At 36.8% G+C, this 25520-nt stretch overlaps 2 protein-coding genes across 2 annotated transcripts in view; one reads left to right on the top strand and one right to left on the bottom strand.

The window, feature by feature from the left end:
* Positions 1-5422: 5422 nt before the first annotated feature.
* CAPZA3 (capping actin protein of muscle Z-line subunit alpha 3) lies at positions 5423-6320 on the bottom strand. The gene is given in 6 exon segments (XM_025895925.1): positions 5423-5500; positions 5502-5776; positions 5779-5955; positions 5958-6027; positions 6029-6105; positions 6108-6320. Coding segments are annotated over 6 exon segments (807 nt in total). The 5' UTR covers positions 6238-6320.
* Positions 6321-6422: 102 nt separating this feature from the next.
* PLCZ1 (phospholipase C zeta 1) overlaps positions 6423-25520 on the top strand; it is a 47046-nt gene continuing 27948 nt past the window's right edge. The window contains exons 1-6 of the mRNA XM_018080212.3: positions 6423-6567; positions 7131-7254; positions 11022-11256; positions 18853-19054; positions 20659-20803; positions 22639-22794. Coding sequence (XP_017935701.1) covers positions 6554-6567; positions 7131-7254; positions 11022-11256; positions 18853-19054; positions 20659-20803; positions 22639-22794 — 876 coding nt within the window. The 5' untranslated portion in view covers positions 6423-6553. The remainder of the gene's footprint in view (positions 6568-7130; positions 7255-11021; positions 11257-18852; positions 19055-20658; positions 20804-22638; positions 22795-25520) is intronic.

Below are 25520 nucleotides of genomic sequence, written 5' to 3'. Positions count from 1 at the left end.
TTTAAGGAAAAACAATGAATAAGTGAATAAATAAAGCCTTTTGATCCCTTGCTTTACCACCAGTCTGCCCCTGAGGGCTCTTCCTATCTGGAATATGAGCTTTCTGCCAGTGAAGATGAGCACTCCTAAGTAGCTGTAGGCTTGCCAAGGGCTGGTGCACTGCTCTGTGATCTGTGTAGGTAGATCATGAAGCTTTGCTGGTAAAAAACCCTGTCATACATAAGAACACAGCAGAGTGCTTGAGGATGTAGCTTTGTAATTCTAAATTTCAGTCAGGATAGAAAATTTCCTGTTTCTTAATGCTTTTTAACTTTGTGAAACAAACTTGCATTAACTTATAGTTAATAATAATAAGAGAGTTTTATTTGGGACCATGGCTACTTTGCGTATGTGTCACATATAATTAAATTGTTCCCTACCTCAGTTATTAAGAACCGATTATTGTATTATTTATTTATCATTTTAATGCACTCTGATAGAATACCTGGGGGATCAGGGAGAGTGGTTGGCTTTCCTGGATACAGAGAGGCTGAAGATTGCATATACTGGAGTACTGATTTGAGATCTCTGAGTCAATGTGACTTGCCCCAAAGAAAAGGAAGGAAAGACAGCAAGGGAGCTGAGATTTCAGTTCCACTCTTCTGGAACTGTCTCCTCGAGTCCCAGAACAGTGGAATTATAATGCTTGTCTCTTTTTTCTTCCTTTCTCCAATTGTGAATTTGCCTTTTTACATTTTTCTTCAACATCTCCCCACTTACACCCTTTCCCTGATCCCTCCTGTTCCAGGTTGCTAGTTCTCCTCTAATGCCATTCTAGACACTGGGCTTCCATTCCCCTGAGGAGAGACACCTGGATCATATGCAGTTCTGGTGACCTTTAGTTATGTATAAAGATTCAGGACTAAAAGACCTATACCTACATCTACAAAAAAAGCTGACCCACACTTCCTTTTCTTCCAAACGTGTTATAGGAACTGTAATATAAAAAAAAATCCCACCAAGTCCAACCAGATCCGATTATTAGGATCCCACAATCTCAGGACATTTTCTGAGTATGAATTTAAGGACGTGTAGTAGATTATTTTAGATTAGTAGATTAGATTATGCTTGTTCCATCCAAGGATAATCTGCTACATAAATGACCTAATATGATATGGGTCATCAGTTTTAAATATTATGTATCTTATTCCCTCAGTTTTGTATGGTGGCAATTCCTAAGCCTTTCTGTAACAAACACCTCTTGTAACCTTGGAAAATCCCAGGTTAGTATGCTTTGTATAGTTCAAAATAGTTATTTTTTGAAATAATGACTTTTGAAACCATTTCACATTCATTTTTTGTAATTCTGAGGCTTTCATTAAAAAGAACTATAAAATCCACTATTTGTGGATGCTGACATACAGATCTGAAAATTGTTTTGCTCTTGGCATGTAATCTGCTTTTTCAGATTTGTTGGAACATTTTAAACCATTCTTACCATAGAAGGGAAAATAATCCTTGAATGTGGTCTCACTATAGTTGGAGCATTAATGCATTGATTGTTTGAGATCAGTGAGAGAGATATACTTGACAGAAGGTTCTTTGGATTTCCTTCACCTTTATTTCCTCTGTTTCAAAATCATGTTTTCCTTTCTTTTCCATCACTTGGTAAGGAATAGGGAGTAAGAAATACAGTGGAGATTTTAGTACAGACTACAGCCTGGAAAACATACAAGTAAGGCTGGGGTTTTTTTACAAAAAAATGCCTTTTTCATTCCATGAATGAAGCAAAGAAAGAATTAGTACTGTTTTGGAGAATGTAAAGGGGAAAACATGAATTTCTTCCAAAGACTGTGAGTATTGATAGACTTTGATTTCTGCCAACAGATAACTGGAGTCTCTTTTGCCTATTACAGATTTGGTTATCTGTTCTGAAACTAAAAAGAAATCAGCTTTTAATTCCACACATATATTTGAATGAAAATGAAAATGAAATGAGTAAACTTGTTTTGCTAAGTGTCCTCATTTTGATAGGTTTTCCACCTGCTGTAGTACTAGCAAAACATGAAGCAAACTTTATAATGTGGACATTAAATATTCAGTCCAAGTACTAATTTTAAGCATCTTCCAATTTTAATGCAGCTGTAAGCTGACGATGAAGTCCAAGCCAAGCTCTAATGTTACTGGCATAGCAAAAATGATGATTTTCTTTGCAACAACAATTAATGATAGATTCAAAAGTATTGTCAGAATTAAAGAAATTTGAACCAATTTGGCTCAGGTACATTTGTACTGACTCGATGATTCCAATGAGTTTGCAAGCCTGTAAATGGAGTTTCAACAGAAGTTCTGTTTTGTTTTGAAAGAAAATTGCATCTTATTGTGTAACTGTTCTGAACTGATGGAGTAGATGATCTTCTCCTTGTGACAAAGAACCAGGGCCACTCAGTAACCACCAAAGACAAGAACAAAAAAGCAGTATTGGGGGCATATTACAGAAAGATAACTGATGATAATGTGTTTTTGCTGGTACAGAGCAAGTCTTTAACAGCAGATAGTTATGATTGTAAATAGGTAGATAGAACTCCAATTCCAGGTATGCTGTACTGGCTGCAGTGGGAACCTACTGCATGATACAGCTGGACAACTTGAATTTCTGTTTTTGTTGCACATGCCTATCCTTCATTTCTGTTCTTAAAATACAGGGTGCTGATGACAACAAAAAGAGATGGATTCACAAGGATCTATAAGAATGTGAATTGTTTTCAAAGCAGTAGAGAGAAAAAGAGGGCTATTTTAGGAATAAAGATAATGACAGATGTCATGTATTCCCTATGTAACAAAAAAACCTCCTGGTATGGACAAAAAGGTAAGAAGTTACAACCAAATCTCAAAGACAAGCAGAGTCACAAAGGTGTATAGGTAAAAGTTCAGTCAAGTGTTCAATGAAGTTGTGCATCTTCACTTTCTTCTCATAATGTTTACTCCTCCCCAAGTTTCCTCTTTACAAAAGCAATTAAAAAATGCCAAGCCCATCCCAGAGAACGCAGAGGGAAAAATGGCAAAGCCTGTATTGGAATTACCTTTCCCAGATTAATTTCATAGGCCTTGCGAAAACTGAGTGAGCATTTTCAGTCTGATGAGAACATTTCCTCTGCCCAAATTCCATCCCTCTGAGCAGCTTCTGTTGCAGATTCTGGTTTCACAGATTCCCTCTTCTATAGAGAAAGGAAATGGAAGGATAATGAAAAGTTTATAAGGGTAGTCTGATGGGGAAGATAGGAAGACTGTGTAATCCTACAATATTAAATGTTTTTATTATTACACTCTTTGTTACAATTTTGCCATAGAGAAACTGCATTTTAAAGAAGAGAGAATTGAGTTCTACAGGCCAAACAGTATATTGCAAAATACCATATATTTGCATCTCGTAAGGTCTGGTGGAATAAACCTTGAAAGTGAAAGTCATCTGACTGCTCAGTCTTTTTCATTGTTCTCTACTGTTCCTTATTGTTTGTTCATGTTCAATATTTGTGTTTGAATAAAGTGCTTTTTCACAATCCAGAATTTTTAGTGCTTTGTTCCTGTTTCTGTTAGTACTTAAATTTATGTCCAAAATTTCGTCTGTTATTTTGTACTGCAGATGTGAACTACACTCACAACAGGCTATCTTCATTAAAGCATCCCTGGCTTGTATAACACTTTTTAATAAATTCCTCTTACTTTCAATAAAGGAATAATCACATACTCAACCAAATTCCATGTAAAGACAGCTGCTTGGTCATTGAATGCTCTCCAGCAGCAACATGGGCACTAAAGGGCTGGATTGGTGTTGGATGGAACCCAGTAGCAGCTGTGGGGTGAAAAGAGAAATGACCCACAGGTAATGCAGCTTTCTCTGAAGAACCAAAGGAGCACAGAAAATGCTCTCCATGCTCCAACCTTCTTCCTATTCAAGTGCATGGTGCAGATTCTCTAACAAATGGACATCTGCAAAAGGTGTTGTTAAGGGACATTGTTAGAAGGGCAGCAGCCTGCTTGCTGCTTGCAGGAAAGGAACCTGCATGATGAGCATCTTCCTGCACATGGATTAGAACCATTGCCCTGAATGGCCATAAAGATGAGCGACCAGATGAAAAATGTGCTCTAGTCAATGCAAATCTGAAGAATTTCAGTGTGTATCAAAGGAACTATTTCATTTATTTCAGTTACATTCAAATATTGAAAACACTGCAACATAGTCTTCTGCAGCAAGGCTTTGTAAATTAGTGTGCTTATTAATAAAAATTGAGCCTATGACTTAATCATCAACAATATAGAATGATGTAGAAACATGGTTTTTGTATTAAACACCTCTTCATTACTCCAGATGTATAGAAAATGGAATCCCCCAAATCAGGGGTCAGTACGAATGCAAAATCTTCATTTTTTATCAAAAAAGAAACTTGAAAACAGCATTTTTGCATGATGTTTTCTCTACATTTTTAAACCAAGACAGTGAAAGCAATCATGACCAGTCTGATCAGTGAACCTATAAAGCCACAGATGAGAGGGCATGTTCAACCCATGTGACATTGCAATTGCCATCATCAGTGATGAACAACAACAAAATCTTGTGCTTACATTAAAAACATCTAGCATTTGTAAAATAATGTTTAAATGTTTATGTCAATATTTTTTAGTGTTTACATCACTGCTTGAAATTAACTTTTGTTTCTGATAAAACTGTAATTAAAAGTTATATTTACAGAAAACAGCAAAGGTGGTAGGCATTTGAAATAACTTGTGATAAATGTGATAATCACTGTCATGGTTTGAAAGTAAACCAAAATCACATACATTCCTTTGACCTTTATAAGGAACACTGGGAGAAGGGAAGTAGCACTGCTTTATTCTGTAATGCCTCAGCACCCAGCACACAACCCTGATCAGTCCTGAAATATCTTCTGCACTAGCTATAAGAAATTTATTCCTCCTGTGTACTGCTCTCCCTTTGTTCATGAGCCTGTGTTAGGGATGTCTCCTGAAGGCTGAATTTACAGCGTTTCACAGTACCAATGAAAAAATCTGGATATAATGCCAACCTACCTTACCAACTTTCCTTATAACCAGTGCTTTATTTAGTATGAAGTTACATAAGTGAATGTCATATTGGTTAAAATTACAGAGGAAAGTAAGAGTTTGCTTGCTGACTCACCTGCCTTTGACATTTTGACCACTACTAGTATCCTTAAAAGCAGTTGAAAAGTACACGAAGTAAACGAAAAAAAAACTACAGCAAATTATTTCCAGTCACTACGAACCTGAATTATTTTTAAAGTGGTAGTTGACTGATGGAAATTTCTGTACTCTCCTGAGTGATCCAGAAATAAATCAAACAAACAACCCCATTTTGTATTTTTCTTCTTTTTTATATTTAGGACACCATATCAAAGGGTTTATTTCAGTACCATGGAAGCACTTTGACATTGGAGACACTGGTGTTCAGATGCTGATCATTCAATAGTTTATTCCAGTTCATTAAAAGTGTGACTAACAGGGAGTTTCCTCGACAGATTTCCCCCTCATATATCCTCTGACAAAACCTGAATGTTTTCCAGAATGGCAATATGAAACTTGGTGTCCTCAACTTTCACAAGTTTCACAAAATCTGTGGCAAACTGCCTTTGGTCTGTCACATTTAGAGTCTCAATCTCAGGCTTGCTGGCATTTACATGGAGGCTGGCAGCTTCGAAGCAGCGTGCCTGGAGGAAAAGGATCCCTGTAACATCAGTGGTACGTGGAGCCAGGGCAAAATCCAGCCTGACTTCCAAAGGCTGTTCCAGTGGTTTGAAGGCTGATACTGGTGGGTCTCAAAGCAGGGCACAGATAGCTCCTCTTGCCCAGGGTGTTTGTGAGCATACGGTAGGGATGTGGCAACCCATGTGGGCTTCCATCCCTTGGGATATTCCTCAGTGTCTGCCATCACACTGTGCCCTGGAACCTGCTGCTTCCCCCACCCAGGTGGGCAGATTCAGAAGGGAGTTTATCCTGAGGGCCAAAGAAAGAGGTTTCCCCCTAAATTGTTGCAGTGGGTCAGTATCATGGTGTCCCCGTTTATTTGGACGAGGGTGAGGATGTTGCTGTGGCAGCCTCCTGCCTCGCCAGCTTGTCGTCCCGGACCAGAGCAGGCACACCTTGGACAAGCTGGCCCAACTCTCCAGCAGGACACTGGCACAGTTGGCTGAATATAGGAAACAGCTCCTTCCTGGTGCCCATTCTGGGGCTGTGGGCTGTCCAAGGAGTGGGAGATGATGGGTGAGGGCAGGCCACGAGGGCCGCTTTGGGCTCGAAGGAAAAGGCACAAGATGGTGGCGGGGGGGCAGCAGCAGAGGCTGGAAGGGGCCTGTGCTGGGCGCCCACGGTTTGTGACATCACCAGAGCGGCACCGGGACAACCCCGGCGGGATGGGGGAGCAAACATTCTGTGCAGTTCCGAGAGGGCACTGTGGGATGAGGAGCCCTCTGTGAACTGGAGCTAGGTTCTGGCAACGCCACTGCAGTGAAGGCACTGGAGCGGGCGATGCACAGCCAGCATGGATGAGAACAGATATCCTTTGGCTGCTCTACCTCCTCCTCCTCTCCCTGTCCTGTGACAGCTGCTGTTGTGACACTCCCCACATGCCTCTTCCCCCCAGGCCTGGATCCAGCCTGGGCACACATGGGACCCCCAGATGGGTGTCAGGGATGGAGGGGGGCAGCCAGTCTGGTCAGCCGGGGCCAGTTTGATGTGGTTGGGTGGGCGCAGTGCTGGGCACACTCACTCCTTGAGGCTTCTTGGCATTCCCCATTGCTCCCCTCAGCCTCTTCCACATTTCCCTTCTCTCACTACACCCCTTTCTTCACCCTGACCACCTCCTGATTTCCCTCACACGCTGCCTTTGGCCCTTCTTGTCACTGCCCTCAGAGTCTTTGGGAACAGAGCAGAAGTCTCTCCTTGCACGCCTCAGAGCCCGCTGTGTTCCCAGAGACCAGAAGACAAGGATGTTCTAGAGTATGAGAAAAGCAAAGCACAAACTTCTTAGGTTTAACAGAACTAAACTTCTCCCCTTCTTTCCCCCATTAAAAGGCAATGTCGTGGGCCAGAAGTTTCCTTAACCTCATTTCTCTTACGTGGTTCTGGTCTGTCATTCAGAATGATTTCAAGACTGGGAATATTGATTTAGAGGGCTGCATGAGGCTGCTTGAAAAAATGCAAATACCTTTTGATGAGGCACATGTAACACATATTTTCAAGGTAAGGTATATGTAGGTTAAGTAATTAAATAAGTTTAGAAGTTCAGTTACATAAGTGTCTTACATTTGCTGACTTTAAATTTTTTTTTTGAGAAGTGTATTTCATGCTAGTAAAGTGTGCAAAATCAGCAAATAATTTTTGTTTCTGTGTAAAATAGATAACCAAGGGCTTGCATTAGAATCCAAATCATTTAAGTTGGAAAAATACTTTTAAGATCACTGAGTCCAACCATTCCAGCACTGCAAAATCCACTGCTAAACCATGTCCCTAAACACCACATGTACATGTCTTTTAAATACCTTCAAGGAATGATGACTCAGACATTTCCCTGGACAGCCTGTTCCAATGCTTGACAAGCCTTTTGGTGAAGAAATTTTTCCTAATATCTAATCTGGCACACCCTGAGGCCATTCCCTGCTGTCCTATTAAGTTGGAGAAAAGACCAACACTCACATAACGCCTTCTCTTTGCCACAACAAAATAGTATAAGGTGGAAAATACATAAGTTTTGATTCCCAGTTTTTTTGTAGCATGTCTGCACTTGGGAAAATTTAAAATATTCTAGTTTCATCTAATCCAGCTTCTGTGATCAAGCTAAGGAACCCAGATGGCCCTGTCTGATCCTAGACAGAGCCATTAGAGCAACTTCCTAAAAATCCTTTTGCCAGCAGGACAACATGGACTTATCTGAGCTGCTTGGGCTTCAGAACAACATAGATGAAGCACACTGTCATTCATTCTTCACTATACCTCTTCTCTAGGATTTAGGAGGTGTGCCTGAATGGATAGGAATTGTACTCTAACCCCCAGGGAAAGTATTTGGCCTAGAGTTATGGAAGTGTTTAAGAGATTTCTATAAGGTTACATGGTACAGCTAGGAATTGGACTTACTGATGGGTTAATTTGGTGTAGGGAAGAAAACTATCAGCAGGTGGGTATTGTCCCAGTGAGCAAATAGTGCAAATTTGAGGGGGCCTTAGGACATCCTGGGTTTACATGTTCTTCTGGTCCTTTCTAGAACTGACTCAAAAGCTCTATGATTTTTCTTTTTACCTCATTTTTCCCCCCAAAACAGTTGTCTGGTAAAACATTTCTAAGGGAATGAAACCAAGTGGCTATATATATATGTGTGTGTGTGTGATTCTTTTGAGAATTTTGTAACCAACTGGTTGACTCTGTCCCAGTTTGGCAGAGGAGAATTAACTATGGTGAGTCAGAAACTTTCAGGTCACGTCATGCTGACAGGCAGACAGGCAGAGGGAAGGCATTGTGTTTTCCTCACTCTGTTGTGTTCCTCTCTCATTGTTCTCTGCCTTGTCAAGCCAAGGTAAAACCGGCAGCATGAGCTCAACGCTTGCTAAAGAGGCTTCCTGTGGTTTTGGAACTTGCACTGCGCTGAGAGAATTGCCAACCATGAGAACTTAAAAGTGTTTCTCAGTTTCCTCAGTTTTCCATCTACTTTGCTTTCTGACAGAAATTTGAGAGAGGTGGCCAGTTGTGGGTAGAGAAGAGAGTAATTATTAGAGGAAGTGATCTGCAAAGAAAAAGTCTGATCTAGCTGTATTTAACATATTATGCTCAGTAGCCTGATCTAGATATTTGTAGCTGTACTTACAGGTATTCTTTGCCATTTGAGTGAGATTTTAGTGTATTCAGTAGCTTGGGGGTCCAAATATTTCATCAGTGTAATAATATGTAAAAATACAAAGGAGTCTGAAAGGGAATCTTGCTGACATTGTTGTAAGTAACTACACATCAACAGTTAATCAAATGGTTATACATAAAAAATACATTTTATAGAAAACATAGTTTGTAAAGAAAAATCTGCGCTTTTTTTCTTGTCTCTTCTCTTTAGTTTATTTTAATATAACGCTCCTTTGAACAATATCAGAATTATGAACATTAAGATTTTTAAGGAATAATACAGTTGCATATAATTCCTCTCAAGACTCTTTGTCTAGATACTTTTTCTGAATAGCAAACATTTGATGTGCGTTAATAAAAAGAAGAATAATAAAAATCCCCCAAGAAGAAATTTATAACTATCTTTTTATAGCAACATGATTTTTATAACTTTTAATTTGAAGAGCTCTCCTGTGGAGCATTGTTGCCTGTATTTCATGAAGAGGCAAGTGAGATAGAAGTTTTAATTTTTTTGCCCAGCTTCTCTCCATGTCAGTGCCCAAGTGAACATCTCCCAAGTCCTAGTAGACTATTTATTTCCAAAATAAGTTGGTATTTTCTTTTCCTCTTTAACAGTAATGAGCAAATTTGCAGCTTTCTTAAAGATGTTAAAAATCAGGTTGAAGGTATCAACCTTGAGGAATTTCTCAGTGATAGTGAAATGTGTGTAATTAGCCTTTGTATTGAAATATTTTCTGTTAAAAATGATCATTATTATTCTCTTTCACAAACTCAAAACAAATACTGAAGTACTGATATGTAAGATTTTTCACTAGAACTCCTCATGAAATTTACTTTAGTACTTGTTTCCGTTATCTAATATGTTCTGACCCTACTGCTGTATTTATTCAGAAGTACAGTAGGAACTACATTGTAAGGAGGTGGTAATGTATCATTAAACTTTTAGGTTTTAAGGTATAACTTCAAAACTAATCTAACTTAGCAATAATCAAAAGTCTTCATTAAAGTCTTGATCAAAGCCAGAGCTCAAGTAAGTAATTTCCTGTTTATGGACACTTTTGGGGAAGTAAGTGCCATGTTTTAGATGGTGAAATTTAGGCTCTTTGGTAGTCTCAGTTTGAGGAACCAACTATTAAGAATTTTGATCACCTTTCGGTGATAATCATTGAGGCAATTAATTGCCATTTATTTGTGACTTTTGTGAGCATTTTTGTCATCAAATTTCTCTTAATTTGGCAACTTTTAACAATAATGCAAGCTAAAACATTAGAAAGATTTATATTTTGTATGCACAATTACTTGAGTAGAAAATTTTAAAGGAAATATAGAATCATTAAATCTGAGAAAAGTGTTCAAAGCAGAAACGGTAAAAAAGTATTCTACTCAAATTCTTTTACCCTTTTAAACTTTGTAGTGGCTTTTATACTGGAACATTGAAATTAATTACTATACTAACATTTTGTAAGCTGTATAAAAACAAGCTTACAGTTTAAGAATTCTGAAAGTGTGAATAATTAATCTAACTTAACCAGTCTGGCTTGTTAAGAATAGAACATGATGTCATAGGTTATTATAAAATACCTTGTCTTCAAACTTTAATAGTGTTTCTTATCTGATGTATTGAAAGACTTGGATCTCATGATAATTTGGTCATCCTTATTTCATTTTTAAATTACTGGTTGCTGTGTTTTGTATGGAAATTTAATGGACAGTATTTACAATATGGTCTAAATTGCTGTTGGAGAAATATTATATTAGATATATTTTCTAATTGATAACTTTTATGCTGCAAATTTATTTTAATTTGCATCATTTTAGAGACTTTGCATAATGTGTTTTAATATTGCATACACATTAAATATAAATTTATTGTAATTATTTAGATGCTAATTATGTCATATGGTCCATTTTAATCTGTATAAAATATTTTACCGCACAAAATCAAATCTAAAAGTTAAAGAATATGATCTGATAACACACTGTTGCCTGAGGATTCTTCTTTGGTTCTTGCTCTTATGATCAGTTAGAATAAAGTGGTTTGTGTGTCTCTTTGTGTTGCAGCATATATTTGTATTGATTGGGGTTTGTGGTGGATTTTTTGGTTGCTTTTTTTTTTTTTCCAGAAAACAGTTGACAAACACTCAGGACATATAATTAGCATGGAAGACTTCAAGGCAATTTATCGAGCTATTGTACACAGATCTGAATTTCAGGAACTATTCCGGGCTTACTCGCCAGACGGCAAAATTCTCCCTGACAGCCAGCTCATTAAATTTCTTGTGAAAGAACAGTTTTACACTGAAGCCACTGAAACAACTGCCTTTGAACTTATTTCAAAGTATGAACCCATTGATGAAGGTATGCATGGCTTAAGTATTTTTAAAAGCAATCCCTTTTTGTGTATTTATTATTTTTTTCTGTGTTTTCTTTTGTTTTCATGGTGCTATCCTTTCTCTGCTCTCTTCTTTTTTTCTGTCATTTATTTCTCTTTTTCCCTTGTCCTTCCACGTGTTCTGTCCTTCAGCTCACCGATGGTCACAACAAAACACTTTTAATTTGTTTTTCTTAGGGTTCTTATCTACCTTGTTTCTTCTCTGCTCATTGTACTGTCTTCTCTCCCTTGAGTCGTTCACTGACAATGCAGGGCCACAGACAAGACTTGTCCCCTTGACTTGCTTGCAGAATAAGCCCTATGTGTGATCTTCATGATCATCCTTTCTGAATCATGAGAATTCTGAGATGAGGAGAGGTTTATAAAGCTGTAACATGTATTCTTCAGCTATTGAAAGCTGCCTCAAGTTGTAGTGTAATATTTCTACTGAGTTTCACTGAACATAACTTCAGGCAAAATTTGCAACTAAGCTATGAAAAGGACCTAAATACATTTTATTGCAAGCTGTTACTTTGTTCAGTGGAATATGAATCTCAGATGTTTAATTTTTCAGTTTCCTTGGTTCCCGGTCTTTGAAAATGGGTGGATTTGATAACTGGTTAAAAAAAATAAACCCAAGGAGAAGTGTTCCTTTTGGGATAATAATCCTGAAATATCTATGCTGATCCTGTGGTGGAAGAAGAAAATGAATCACCCTGTCAAAACGTTTCTTGAAGAGGCATTACTGTCCAGTAGCAGCTACACAACATGTGATTCCTTATGCCTTTACTCTCCAAGGTTGCCTTTCAAATTAGACTGTATTTTATTGAATATATTCTGCTCTTTCTGAGGACTACTATGTTTGCTAAGTAGTTGCATAAGTTACCAGTTTAAAAGGTTCCTTTTTTTTGTATTATCTGTTTTGATGGGAAAACTAAAAGCTATAACACACTTAAACAATGAAAAAATCTTTAGTCCATTAGAAAACACATTTGTAAATATCAACTGGAGTTTCCACAGGTTTAATTTAATGTCTGGTTTAAATTTCAGATGCTGAGCCAAATTCTTGTTTGTTTCTTCATCTGTGATAAAATTTGTTTGCCTTGTAATTGGAAATAATCTTGCTGAACGGAATAATAACTGTATTGTTCAATGCTCCTTTGAGTGAACTAAAACTCCCACTCAAACACATTTATTGGAAAGTTCCAGTTATGATTGACACGATCAATGATTCGTGTGGTGTTGTGATAGACCATTTTGTGTAACTGTTGTTCTCAATTTGGTATGGAATACTCTGCATCAGGATGATCGGTTGGACTCATCAGCCATCCTTGTCCTCTGAAAGGGAAAAGGGCAGATTTTGACACTCGATTGACTGGTCTGCTAATAGTAATAACCATTATCTGATAAACTTGATAGCACTCACATGTCAAGATTAAGATGAAAACAGTGACTAGACTTTACATACAGCTTTGATAAGTGCATCTATAGCATTTAGTACATAGACTTTCCAATGCTATTGAGCCAGAAAACTCTGTATTAACTCTCTGAGGGTACTGTAGCTTGTTCAGGAACGGTGTGGAATACATCACTCATCCCTTTTTATTGTACAATTTAAATGTCTAATGGGAAAACGCTGCATTAACAGATTTTTTTTATGTGCTAAAAGCTTGCATTTTGGCAGAAAGAACCATTTTTGTGGAATTGATCACAAAAAATGAATATGTGATTCACACCTGACTGTTGTGTCTTACTAACATCCAATTGTCAGTTTTATTTCACACAAATATTCCATTATCTCTTCATTTTATTATTAATTTTGAATAGAAGTCTTCAGTCATTAAATGAGGTTAAAGAAAACATGTCAGCTAAATGCACCTTTTTTAAAAAGCTTGGCATATATCTCTTTTTTAAAAAAATTATTGCTTATTATTCAGTATTTACATGGATAGGATTAGAGGCACATTGAGGATAAGAAGGTGCACCCCACTATTATTTACAGAGTAGTACCATTCAAAGACTCTGCTCTTGTCTCTCTATTTTTCTGCTAAGCAGTACAAAAACAGGGCAAAAATACAATCCTGTCTTGAAAACGTGCTTACTTTGTAAATAACAGTATAAGCATCTGTCAGATAAAGAGTTTGAGTAATCCAAAATGTATTTGTGAACAAAAAACCCACATTTTCAGTTTGTTCCTAGGATATACAGTCTTTTAAACTTTGTTGGGTTGTTTTGGGGGGGTTTTTTTGGTTTGGGGGTTTTTTTGTTTGGTATTTTTGGGGTTTTTTTTGTGTGTGCATGAGTGTGTTAAAGACAGAGCAAGATAGAGAGCATTCATTTGCAGGAGAGAAAATTTGATCCCATTGGCCATTGCAAACCAAATTTCAACAAAATCTCAACTAAGACAATGTTTGTCTCTGGATTTATGAGACATAAGAATTCAGATGTGTGAAAGAGTGTGTAAATATCCAGCCTCAGGAAAAGCTTTTGGCAGAAGACAATTATGAGATATAAGCCCTTAGAAAACTCCACTGCAGCTCAGATACTTTATTCAAGTGTGCACCAATTATAAGTGTGGGTCAGGTGGAAAACAAAGTCCCCAGAATATAAACTCAGAGTAGAAAAGGAACAACTTAGTCATGGAAATATTTCTGTCTTTATTGTTCACTTAGAGGATGAAACTTTTAATCCGATGTTAAGTAGTAAAATTTCATAGTATGAAATTCCAACTGATAATGTTTCTGCCTGACTTGTAACAACTGTTGAAAGCTTCCTTCTTCCAATATAGCAGAGTAACATCCCTTGTCTCTGGTTGCATTTCTCATGACTTCACCCTTAAAATTCCCACTACACACCTATTTGTACACATTTCAATATCTCTGGTGGCCAAGTAACATATACATTTAATTACCAAGTTAACTATTGGGAAACAAAGAACACATACATACATTTAAAAACATGGAAAACACCTTTCTCCCCATTTCCTAGTCTCAAATTCCTTTCAGGCTCTTCTCATCCCCACCTCCTAGTCTCCACTTCAGACCAGACACCTCTCCTCCCAATTCTGATGGCTGCAGGTTGTACTCAGTCCCTTCAGTGGGGAAAAGGTGTTGCAGGAGGCTGTGGTCAGCATGTAGTGACTTATTTATTTTGTCTGCTTCAGCATGGATCTGCACAGGCCTCAGTCCCTTCAGGGCAGCAAATATCTAATGAAAGTTTTCACTTTTTTTCTTTCCATAAAGAAAGAAAAATACTTTCACAATAGCTCCAAGATAAATTAGAAAGCAGAATGTAATAAACTCTAAAAATAATATATCATGTAATCCAAGTCTTTCAAATACTCAGGTTATATCTATAATTCCTCTCTGATATGACAGTATTTGTATATGTGGCAGAGCTGGAGTTTACCTTAACAGGAGGAATAGGGAAAACCATTTTTTTTAAAATTAGATTTGGAAAAAAAAGGATTATTATTAATAATATATATCGCAGACTATCCAGAAGAGGAAGGCAAGAAAAAAGCATTGAACCTTGTAAACAAAAAGAGATGACAAATATATTTTCTTGCCTTCTCTTTTTCTTTCTACACGAAATGGATATGTGTACACACTAACTACTGCTGAAGGATCCTGATGGACATAAAGGTGATATTCCTCTCAGGAAGAAATATGAGGTCCTGATGAATATATCTTTTCATTGCAGAATAGTTATGGAGATGAATTCCCACTTCCTCTAATGTAAAAGGAGAAAATGTCTGTAAATGGTCAGAAAATAGTATGACTGTGCTAATCCTTAGAATTTAACAAGCAGGTCCTTCCACTTCTAGCTAGTTTTGGTATCTTCATCAGACAAAGATGGGACAGAGCTCTGAAGAAACACAGGTTTTCTCCCCTGGTATGAGAGGGGTGAACAAACAGTAGCAGTAATAAAAAATTAAGTGTACCATTATCTTAAACTCTCAAAACTATGACCTACCAAACATCATATTTCTGAACATTTATTTTATCAAATGGCATGTCATTTATGTACACGTGAAGGTCTTTTGCATATCTCAATTCCCAGAGCTGCCCATGCTGCTAGAACTGAGCTGGGCCCATGGGAATCTGGTGAGGTTTAACGAGACCGAGCGCAAGGTGCCGTACCTGGGTGGGGAGAATCCCCACCGTCAGTACAGGCAGGGGGATGAACAGATCAGGAGCAGCCCTGGCAAGAAGAACTTGGGGGTGCTGGTGAATGAGAGGCTGGATGTGAGCCAGCAATGTGCACTCACAGCCCAGAAAGCCTGGAGTGTCCTGGGCTGCATCCAAAGCAGTGAGGGCAGCGGGGTGAGGGAGGGGATTCTGCCCCTCTTCCAGTACCTGGAGGGAGCCTACAGGAAAGATGGAGAGGGCTTCTTATAGGGGTGTGCAGTGACAGGACAAAGAGGAATGGCTTCAAACTGAAAGAGAGTAGGTTTAGATCAGATATCAGGAAGAAATTCTTTACTGTGAGGGTGGTGAGGCACTGGAACAGGCTGCCCAGAGAAGTTGGGGATGTCCTGTCCCTGGAAATGTTCAAGGCCAGGTTGGATGGGACTCTGAGCAACCTGGTCTAGTGAAAGATGTCCATGGCCAAGGCACAGGGGGCAGAACAAGATGATCTTTAAGGTCCCTTCAAAACCAGGTGATTCTATGATTCTATGAATTTTTAGTGCAAAGCTCAGTTTACAACTCTGTAGTTTTGGTAGTTCTCCAGAAACATGATGGTAACTTCAGTTGCATGCAGTTCAGTGACAGCAACTAGAGATCCCTGAGAAAATTAAATATAAGCCAGTTTAATGTAAGGGCCTGTAATGAGTTGTATAAAAACAAAAAGATTTTTATTCCTTTGATTAGAAACACAAGTGGAATATTTTACTGAAGTCCAAGATCTTACATACGGACTAACAAAGTAATAATATGTTTTTATTTTGGGAGGATTATGGTCATGAGCTTGTTTATCGATATATAATTTCTCTTCTGGAGAATATTATAATTAACTTTTGTTAATAACAAGAACAGCCAGGAAAGCATCATAAATAATTCAGAAAATAAGCAAAACTTTGGAAAGTCAGTGTTTTTCACTAATTTAAAAGATAAATGCAGGGGAACAAAAAGTAAGAATTGTTAGTAAATAAAACTAAGAATTGTTAATAAATAACCACTCCCCCCCACAAAGTTACCAGCTTTATTTTTAGTTACAGAGATAAATATATAGAGCATGAAAAATAAATAAAAACTAGATATCATTGATGAAAAGCCTTCACTTCAAAGGAATTGTCTACGACTCATGCAGTTCATTATATGCTAAGCATCCAGAATGAATGTATTCTGTTTTGAGCAACATGTAAAAAAAATTCAAACTGCTTTTTAAAGACCCAGAAAGTAGAAAGTTAAACCAGTTGCTACAAGCATTGAATAATACAATGTGTGCATGTGGATAAATCAAAGTCAGGATACCAAATAAGACAGAATTATCAAGTCATCAGGGTAGCCATGTAATTCTGCAAATATATTGGTTAAAAGAAGACCAAAGAAATTCCTGATGTACTGCCTAGGTACGATCTAGTGGCCTAATATTATTAATGGGACCAGATTAAAATCTCAGTCAAAAATAGGGATAAATCAGGATAGGACATGCTTAAATGACTTCTTCAGATAGGTGAAGAAAGGTTGACAAAGCCAAGTTCTTAGAAAATTGACTGTAACAAGCTTGACTAATATGGTTACCTTTGAAGATATGAGAAAATGGATGATGAATTGAAAGACTGGGAAAGATCAAATGTAATATTTATTTTAGGAAGGTAACATCCAAGGAAATAGGCACGGTCAGTTACCAGAAAAAAACCTGGAACAAATAACAAATATGCAATGATCTCTAATATGGTAAGGATGAGTAGCAGTTTGTCAGGACACTTCATGAAGAAATAGTATCCAGTTTTATTCTGTGAGAGAGCAGCAGTACTAGTGGATAGAAGAAAAATGAAAATTCTCGGAAGTCTAAGAAAACCTGACCTAAACAGCAAGATGCCCTGAATTGGATTTGTTTCTTCTGGAAGGTATTGGAATGAGGGGAAGTGCAGTAGCAGACTTGGTCTGTCAAACAGGTGAAGTGTGAAAAAAGAGGAGAGGAATAGTATCAAACAGAATAAATATTTTGGATAGCAAGGAAGTTTCAGGGTAAACTTCTGTTTCCAAGTTATGTAAAACTTTCTAACAATAAGGTTACTCCGGTGTTGAAGTGGTTTTACTGGGTTGTCTGGGGATTATTCATCAATGAATGTCTGTAAGAATAGCTTCAAACAGACTTCAGTAGAAATAACATTTGTTTGGGTTAGAAGAAGGATGAATATATGTATGATGTCTGAGTGGCTTTCATCCTTATTTTCTATTTCTATTTATAATTTCAAAATGTTCCAGGTTTTCTTGTTCGAAAACCTGTGTAATTTAGAAATAATTATTTTCTATAAATTCTCATTCAGGTGTAAAGCTTTCAGTCTGTACACATACTGAAGATCGATAATTGCAATTCTAGCTCATAAATGCTGATTCTTATAGCTGTATTAGGAATTAAGAGGTCAGAAAAGGAATTTTTGTGCAGGTTTTTTTCCTTTATTTTTTTTCCATTCCCAACTTCCCCCCAAGTTTGTATACATGCATCTGTAAGTTATTGTTAACATAAAGTAATCTTGCTTATATATCTTGCAAGTGATATATATATAGTGATATATGCTTATATATCACTAGCCTACCATGATGACAAAATGGTTATTTTACAGTCAGAACTGGGCAAAATCCCTCACTAATTCAAACTATGTTTTGAAGCAAAGCTGACTTTTGAGATTATATCATTTGCAAAATGATTACATTCAAAACATGACATTGGGAGCAGCAGTTGGCAGTGTAATGGTTCTACTTGTCATTAAATCATTTAAAACCAAAACAAATGGGATGACTATCACTGTTATGGAGGCAATTAGCTCATTTTGTTATAAATGCAGTAATGTAATAACCTTGATTTGCAATTCATCTGTCTGGGCAGTCGTTTCTTTTGTTACAATGCTATTTTTATTTCAAATATTTCCAAGCATTGTTTAATCAATATTTATTTGGGATTTTCCACCATTAAGAAGGACATTTGGTGCTGGGAATCATAGCTTCTGCAAGATTATCTTGACAGCTTCTGACTGGTGTTTTGGAGAACAATCTCTGTTTTTTTAAAAAGAGAAAAAAATGTTATCTTAGTGCACATTACCTTCCAAAAATAAAGAGCAAGGACTACTGTAAACTCTTCTTACTGGTGTCCATAGAAGAATAAAAATGTCAGAACACATTTATTTCCTCTCAAAAGTTTGAACCACAGCAATTCAGCCCCAGAATCGTACCTATCTGCTGTTTGTATTTGTATGTTTGTTAGGAATTTTAAAATTGCAGGAAAGTGTTGTGCTGAGTACCCTTTAGCAGTGTTCAGAATTGACTGTCAAAATTATGGAAAGTATATAAACTGTCAGTTTAGCTTCACATCAGAGATATTTTGCTTTTGCTTTTTTTTTTTTTTTCTTCCAGTGAGGAAAAAAAAGCAGATGTCATTTGAGGGATTTGTAAGGTACATGAACTCAGACGAATGTTCGATATTTAAAAGCCAGCACAAGACCATCTACCAAGACATGAACCAGCCATTGTGTGACTATTTTATTTCATCTTCCCACAACACCTACTTGATAGCTGACCAGCTAATGGGACCCAGTCATTTGTGGGGATATACCAGGTATTTAGATACTGATTTTTAATATTTTAAACATTCTTTGGGTGTTTTTTTAAATGAATACTAGGTCACGTATAATCCTACTTGGCAATCAGGAACAAAGCCATCACAGATACAAGTTGAAAATGTGAGAGTGGCATTTTATTTTGTGTATAGACTTTTCAATATACTTGCCAAACCATCTGTTCATAGTCTGGAAACAATCTATTTTTTTCACTTACGTCTCAAAAAATCAACCTTTCAGCAAATGAAATCTATAGTATGGCACACAGTATATGATTAAATCAGTTTTTAATCTCAACATGCCATGCAAAAATAAATAACTCCCTGTTACAAATATAAAATTCCCAGGCAAACTCTAATCTGATCAATATATAGCATGTAAGGGCACAGTGTGTTGGAGCATGTCAAGGATATCTGTGATCAGTGCATGCTGCAAGTTTAGAAACTAAAACAACAACAAAACATGGGCACTCTGGTAGCCAGGAGGGAGGAAAAACTTTGCAGTGTATAACTCCAAGATGATGATGACCTGATGACCAGGATGCCTTATTGCCAAGAAAGGGAAGAAGAAAAGGGATGGTGTAATAACAGCAACACAGAGGAGGCAGAAAGTATTAAGAACTTGGAAGACAAGTGTCCAGCATTCCTATTATTTGTACTACATCAGTGATGAGAAAGCAGTTGAAACTGTCACCTATCTCAACTTTTTTTGTTTTGGTGGCTCTCTGAATATTCCCTAATGACTTGCAATAATCAGAAACATTAGTGAATTTCTCACAGGATTTAAAATTATATGATGCTAACACTGCATTGCTGAAAGTAATTACAAAGAGGGTATAAGCCCCCATCTCTTCATCTTTATCTACTGTTAGTGTGAGGAAAATGCTAAAATCAGCAAGAGGCATCTTTGAGATATGGTAAACGTGAAGGGCAGCATGTAAGAGACAGGTTGGTAATTAAGTGGAATAATCTGGAAGAAATGTTTCAATTAGTTCCAAGGCAAATATTAGAGATCTAAGACCTTTAAGGGATGCCATTAGCATATTAAAAATTAAACCAGTAAATTTAAGGCACCTGAGAAACTTTAGCACTCCCTCTTACAAGCAGGGTGGGGGTAGAACAACTGAATTGTGTAAAGACCAAGCACAAGCTGACTCTCTAAGTGCAATGCTGTTATTTTTAAGCACAGTGATCCTCAAACTTGCAGGCAAGTCCTGGAAAAGTAATAGAAAAGGCCATTTCAAACTTTTATTCTTCTATTTTAAGTGCCAGTTTACCATTATCCCACAATTCCTTTATTGAAATCTTTGACCCTCGTTTTTAGTTTCTTGGTGAAGGTTATTCAGGTAATCCCTCACTCTTTAATGCTCCAATATAGTTTATTACCTAACATAGCTAAGACAAACAACAGAAAGTATTGCTCTGTCTTATATCTATATAATTCTGTAGGATTTCTTTTGGTTTTCTTATGATGAAAAAGTAGAGAGTTTTTTTTTTTTTGGTGATTAACCGATGTGGCTTGTAAACAGAAACACAACAACTTCTATAAAAAAGCGTGATAGCTTTCTTTTCACTAGAAAATTGTTTCTATTGTTCTTTCAAAGTGCTCTCTTAAAAGGATGTCGTTGCCTGGAAATCGACTGCTGGGATGGCTCCAACAACGAACCCGTGGTGTACCACGGGCACACTTTAACAAGCAAGATCCCATTTCGTTCTGTGATCCATGTGATTGACAAGTATGCCTTTATGGTATGTTTACACACCTGTCTGTATATATCAGTTGGTTGGAATGTGATGGGGGCTTTAACAAAGCCCAGGGATGTGGGTGTTGTCAGAGATTCTCAAGGGTAAAGCAATAGGAAGCAGATTGTTGTGGCAGTGGGCACTGTTGAAATTAATGACAGGAAAATCGTGCTATCTGGTCTTCATATATTTTTAATCTTTTTTTAAGGAAGAGTAAACATGCTGAATGATTATAAACCAAACTAGTTGCAAAGAATTCAGGTGATCTTACTTATTTTGTTAGGTGGAATGCTCACCTGAGATCATTTAAGCAAGGACTGAATATAAAGTGAGCAACTACTTCAGAATCAGTCTGGTGTTTTACTCCTTTGTATCTTTTAAATCTTTTTGCTTCACTTATTCTTCTGTTGCTATCAGACTGTGTTATATCCTACATGTGAGCTTATGAAAAAGACAACAATGTTAGATTATAGCTGAGTTTGAGACTTACTCTGTTTTCCATTTCCTCTCCTTTTATTTTAAATGTTGAACCTGATGCAGGTTGCCAGCTACTGATGTCTTTTTGTCAGGTGACTCATTAGGGCAGTGTCCCTTCTGCCCATCTCTGGCAAAGCAGCAAAAGGTGGAGAGTTCTTGGCACTGTCTCAGGCTTTTATAGAGGTTTCTGACAAAACTCCTGCTCAAATAAAGTCCTGAATGAAATTAAGATAACTCTTGAATTCAGGCCAGCATTATATTTAAATATATACATCTATGATCATACAGTTATATGAATTTTTATGCATGTATTTTTATAGCCTTCTCAGTGTTAATCAAAGCTGTGTTTTTTCTATTCTTATTTCTATATACAATTTAATTAGCCTCTGATTTTGAAGGTGAAATAAAAAACGTGGTTTTACTTCACTGTTCTTCAAAACACATTAGATATAACTCTCCTGCTCTTGCTAATACACCACATATTGTACTTAACTATATTGCAAACTTCATTTCACAGGGACAAGTTACAGTAAGATGATAAAATCACAATAGATAATGGTTCATACCAGCTGTGCTTCTATTAGTGGTTAATAGCAAGTGCTCAGGGGAGAAGGGTGAAGACAGGGTAAAAATACAGTACTTCTCTTAGAAAAAGATAATTTTAAGTCCTGCTGAAGTAAAGATTTTATTCAGAGGTTTTGTTTTCGGTAGCCACCAGTATTACTGGCAATTTGTGAGATTTAATTTTACAGTCTATATGGACGTGTTTCATTTGAGCTATTCTCTGATTTTTACTCAATTTCCCTTGTTTTGCCTGTCTTGCTTGAGTACTGTGATGAGCAAAGTGTGAAGAGTCCCAAGAAAAGTTCGTGATATTATGAAAAAGTAGAAGCATAGCTTGTTAATGTAAAGGCAATGATTTCTGAACAAGCTTTAAGGATACTCAGCTTGAAATATCATCAGCTAAAATCTGTCATAAACTAAAGCAGAAGACATTTAATCCTGCTGTACTTCATCAATTTTAATTTTAGAATATGATTTTACCTTTCAAAAACCAAACAGTTCTTTTTGCACCTCTGTATATGTCTAGCACTGTTTTAACCCCCCCCAAACATCCCGAAGATACATTTTTCTCTTCTTCAATTGTACTTTCTCTTTTCCATAAATATTGTGAGCGTTTATTATGTGTTATTAACACATAATTATGTGTTATTAACACAGTTGTTCCAGCTGACCTATATTCTGAACATTTGAAAAAAAAAGGAAAATACAGATTGGTAAGGGAACTTTTGTAAGATATTTTGCAAAAGCAAGCGATCCTATTTTTATTTATGAATAATAAAATCTTTAAATTATGTTTTCAGTCATCTGCCTATCCACTTGTGCTGTCTTTGGAGAACCACTGCAGCCCTAAGCAACAGGAAGTAATGGCAGACTGCTTAAAAAGTATTCTAGGTGACAAACTTCTTTCTTCACCACTTGGTGGTGAGACAGAGATGACTAGACTACCTTCTCCTGAGGTAATAAGATTGCACTTTTCTCTATGAAAGACATGGAAAAAGATGTGTTTTGTTTGTTTGTTTGTTTGGGGGCTTTGTTTGTTTTTAATTCTCTGCAACTGAATGTATGGAACACTTCTTTTGTCTGAAATAGATCTCAGATAGTAACAAACCAATATTTAAACAGCACACAGAAGCCACGTGAAAAGATACATGTTAGCGTATCTGTTATCTGCTCATTTATTTTTTGTTGCTTAAAGTGAAGGAAAATCCTGAAATTTAAACATATTATTGAACTGGAAACCTGAATCTGAATTTTTTGACAATAACTGTGATGATGAAACTTTCTTATTGAGTTCTGCTACTACAAAGACATTCTTTCTTTCTCAGTGTGTTTCTCCCTAAGACTTTCTCAGCTGGTGGCTTCAGACCCCTGGGATATGAAGTCAGAAAAGGCAATTAGATGGGTGTTGAAAATTTTATTGCTAACTGAAACAAATAAATTCCCATTGTTCCAGTCTTTGCACACAATTTTCTTTCAAGGGCAAAAGTTTTTTTAATCTCTTTTAGCACAATGAATACATCCAAAATACTTATTTAGACTTGTTGCTCTTGCCAGTGATATATTTTATACCTTTTTTTGTTTACAGTAGTTGAAAAAGAATGCAAATAAAAATATGGGGAGGAAACACTGTCACAAGAAAAAAAAAATACACATAAAGGAATACAAGAATTTTAAGAATTTATCAAGGAAAAAAATTTTTGAAGAGACATGTCCAAAAGATATGCTAAAGAAATATGCATACTGCTATATTTCCATAACAATGTAGTTGTAAATATATTTATTATATAAATTTCTCACCCAACATAGTTTTTTTTTTTTTGATTGTAGCATTACACTTTTTATATCACAGTGTCCAATGTCACTTTGAAACCTTGCAAGTTTTTTTGTAACTCTGAAAAATATAACCTATATTAAACAGGAGGCTTTGTTTTGAAGCTTCCCAAAGCATGACTGGATTCAGTGCATTACATGTCCAGGGATCATATGTTCTCTGTGGCAAGCACAAAACCACTGCACTGCATATGAATCATGGAGTCACTGAATCACACAATTAAAAATATTATTTTTAAGAGGTGTGTCCCTTACCATGAGGTTACTGCGATGCAGGGAATTCATACTTCATATTTTCATAGCTTAAAGTTGTCATATGTCAGCTCTGCAGAATTTTTGCCTGAAAATGCATTGCTGGAAATGCTGTTCAGGTGAGATTCATTCTCCTGAACTTTTAATATATTAAAGTTGTGTGAGATGCGTTCCACATCTACATGAGAGGTAAGGGTTACCTAAATAATATCACTGTCCTCAGGTGTTTACAAAAGTCTGAATTTAATAAATTGTTATCTTGAGAATGAAAAAAATTAGGATCATCTCCATTTCTCCCAGCTGCCCTGATCAAGGATGTAAGAAAAATCAGTAGGATTTTACTTAGCAATGGAAATATGGAGCTATGACTGAATTTGTAAATTGAGTAATAAGTTTGACTTTTGGGGAGTATCTTTTTGAAGAGCCACTTTTGGTCCATGTTCAAAAGGAGTTTAGTGACATCACATCTTTAAAGCTTGTGTATATTCAAGGCCTGGGTAAAATCATTATCATTTGAGTAAGTCAGATGCTGAACTTGGTCTTCAACCTGCTTCACTAAAGCTGTGCAAAAGAGATGTTACAGAACCATAAATGATGAATTTAAAATGCTATTTGTGAGAAAGATTCTCAGTTAGTGTAAAAAAACCCAAATCTGTCACCTATATAGTTTACTCTTCCACTCTTTTCAAGATGGAGCACTGATAAGAAAAGGGAACAAACCATCTCAGTGTCCTTCAAATGGTTCTCTTGACTGTTCATGAAGTGGGACACCACAAACACTTCATAGAAACTTCTGCCAATTACAGGTTCTTTTTAGATCTTGGAGTTTTGAAGACTTCGATGGAAATTATTTTCTCCTCTGTTGTCTGGTCAATCTTCTAATCCCTTTTCTAAGTAGGTTTTGAGCTATACCTTTCTCAGCTGAGATGGTTGTGTGCATCAGGAAGGAGGAATAAAATGCAGAGCAAACCCATTCTTAGGGACCACAGGTCATGCAATGATGTCTCCTACCATTGTAAGTCTAAGTGAAAGGTCCAAGAGGACCTTTATAAGACCTGGTTTAAGGAGGTCCAGAAAAGAAAATTGGATGATCACTGAACATTATTGCTTTTTCTCAACACTTGCTTGCCCTGAAAAAAAAATACCAGAAAATTTCAGGAAAAGAGGTTTTTTAATTCTTTGTCCTCAGCCATATATGCACCCTTCCAGCTGACTATACTAGTACTGTTAATTTCCTGGAATATTACTGTATTCTGTAGCATCTCAACATATAGTTCTTTTTCTACATGTGGAAGAAAGGGAAGAAAAGACTTTTGCTCTCTTTCTTCCTTTCACACACCCCTTATTCGATGACAAACTGAGGCTACTCTTAAGCTTCACCAATCTCTTCCACCTCCTTCCCAGGAGGATAATTTTCCATGCAAAGCAAAAGACCCACTGCCATTCTTTCCTCACATCTTGGCCACTATGGTGCTCCTAAAGAGCCTTTGTGAACTTCCTTTAATATTCACTGGAATATCAGGTCCTTTGAGTCAGTTCCCACATTAAATTACATTTGACATCACTGGCTGGTGCCAGAGATCCCTGCCAGTTGCACCAG

This window comes from Manacus vitellinus, unplaced genomic scaffold (assembly GCF_001715985.3).
Source record: "Manacus vitellinus isolate BGI_N305 unplaced genomic scaffold, ASM171598v3 scaffold_5_pilon, whole genome shotgun sequence".
NCBI lineage: Eukaryota > Metazoa > Chordata > Aves > Passeriformes > Pipridae > Manacus > Manacus vitellinus.
The sequence above is the reverse complement of the archived record's forward strand: the minus strand, read 5'-3'. Positions and strand labels throughout refer to the sequence as shown.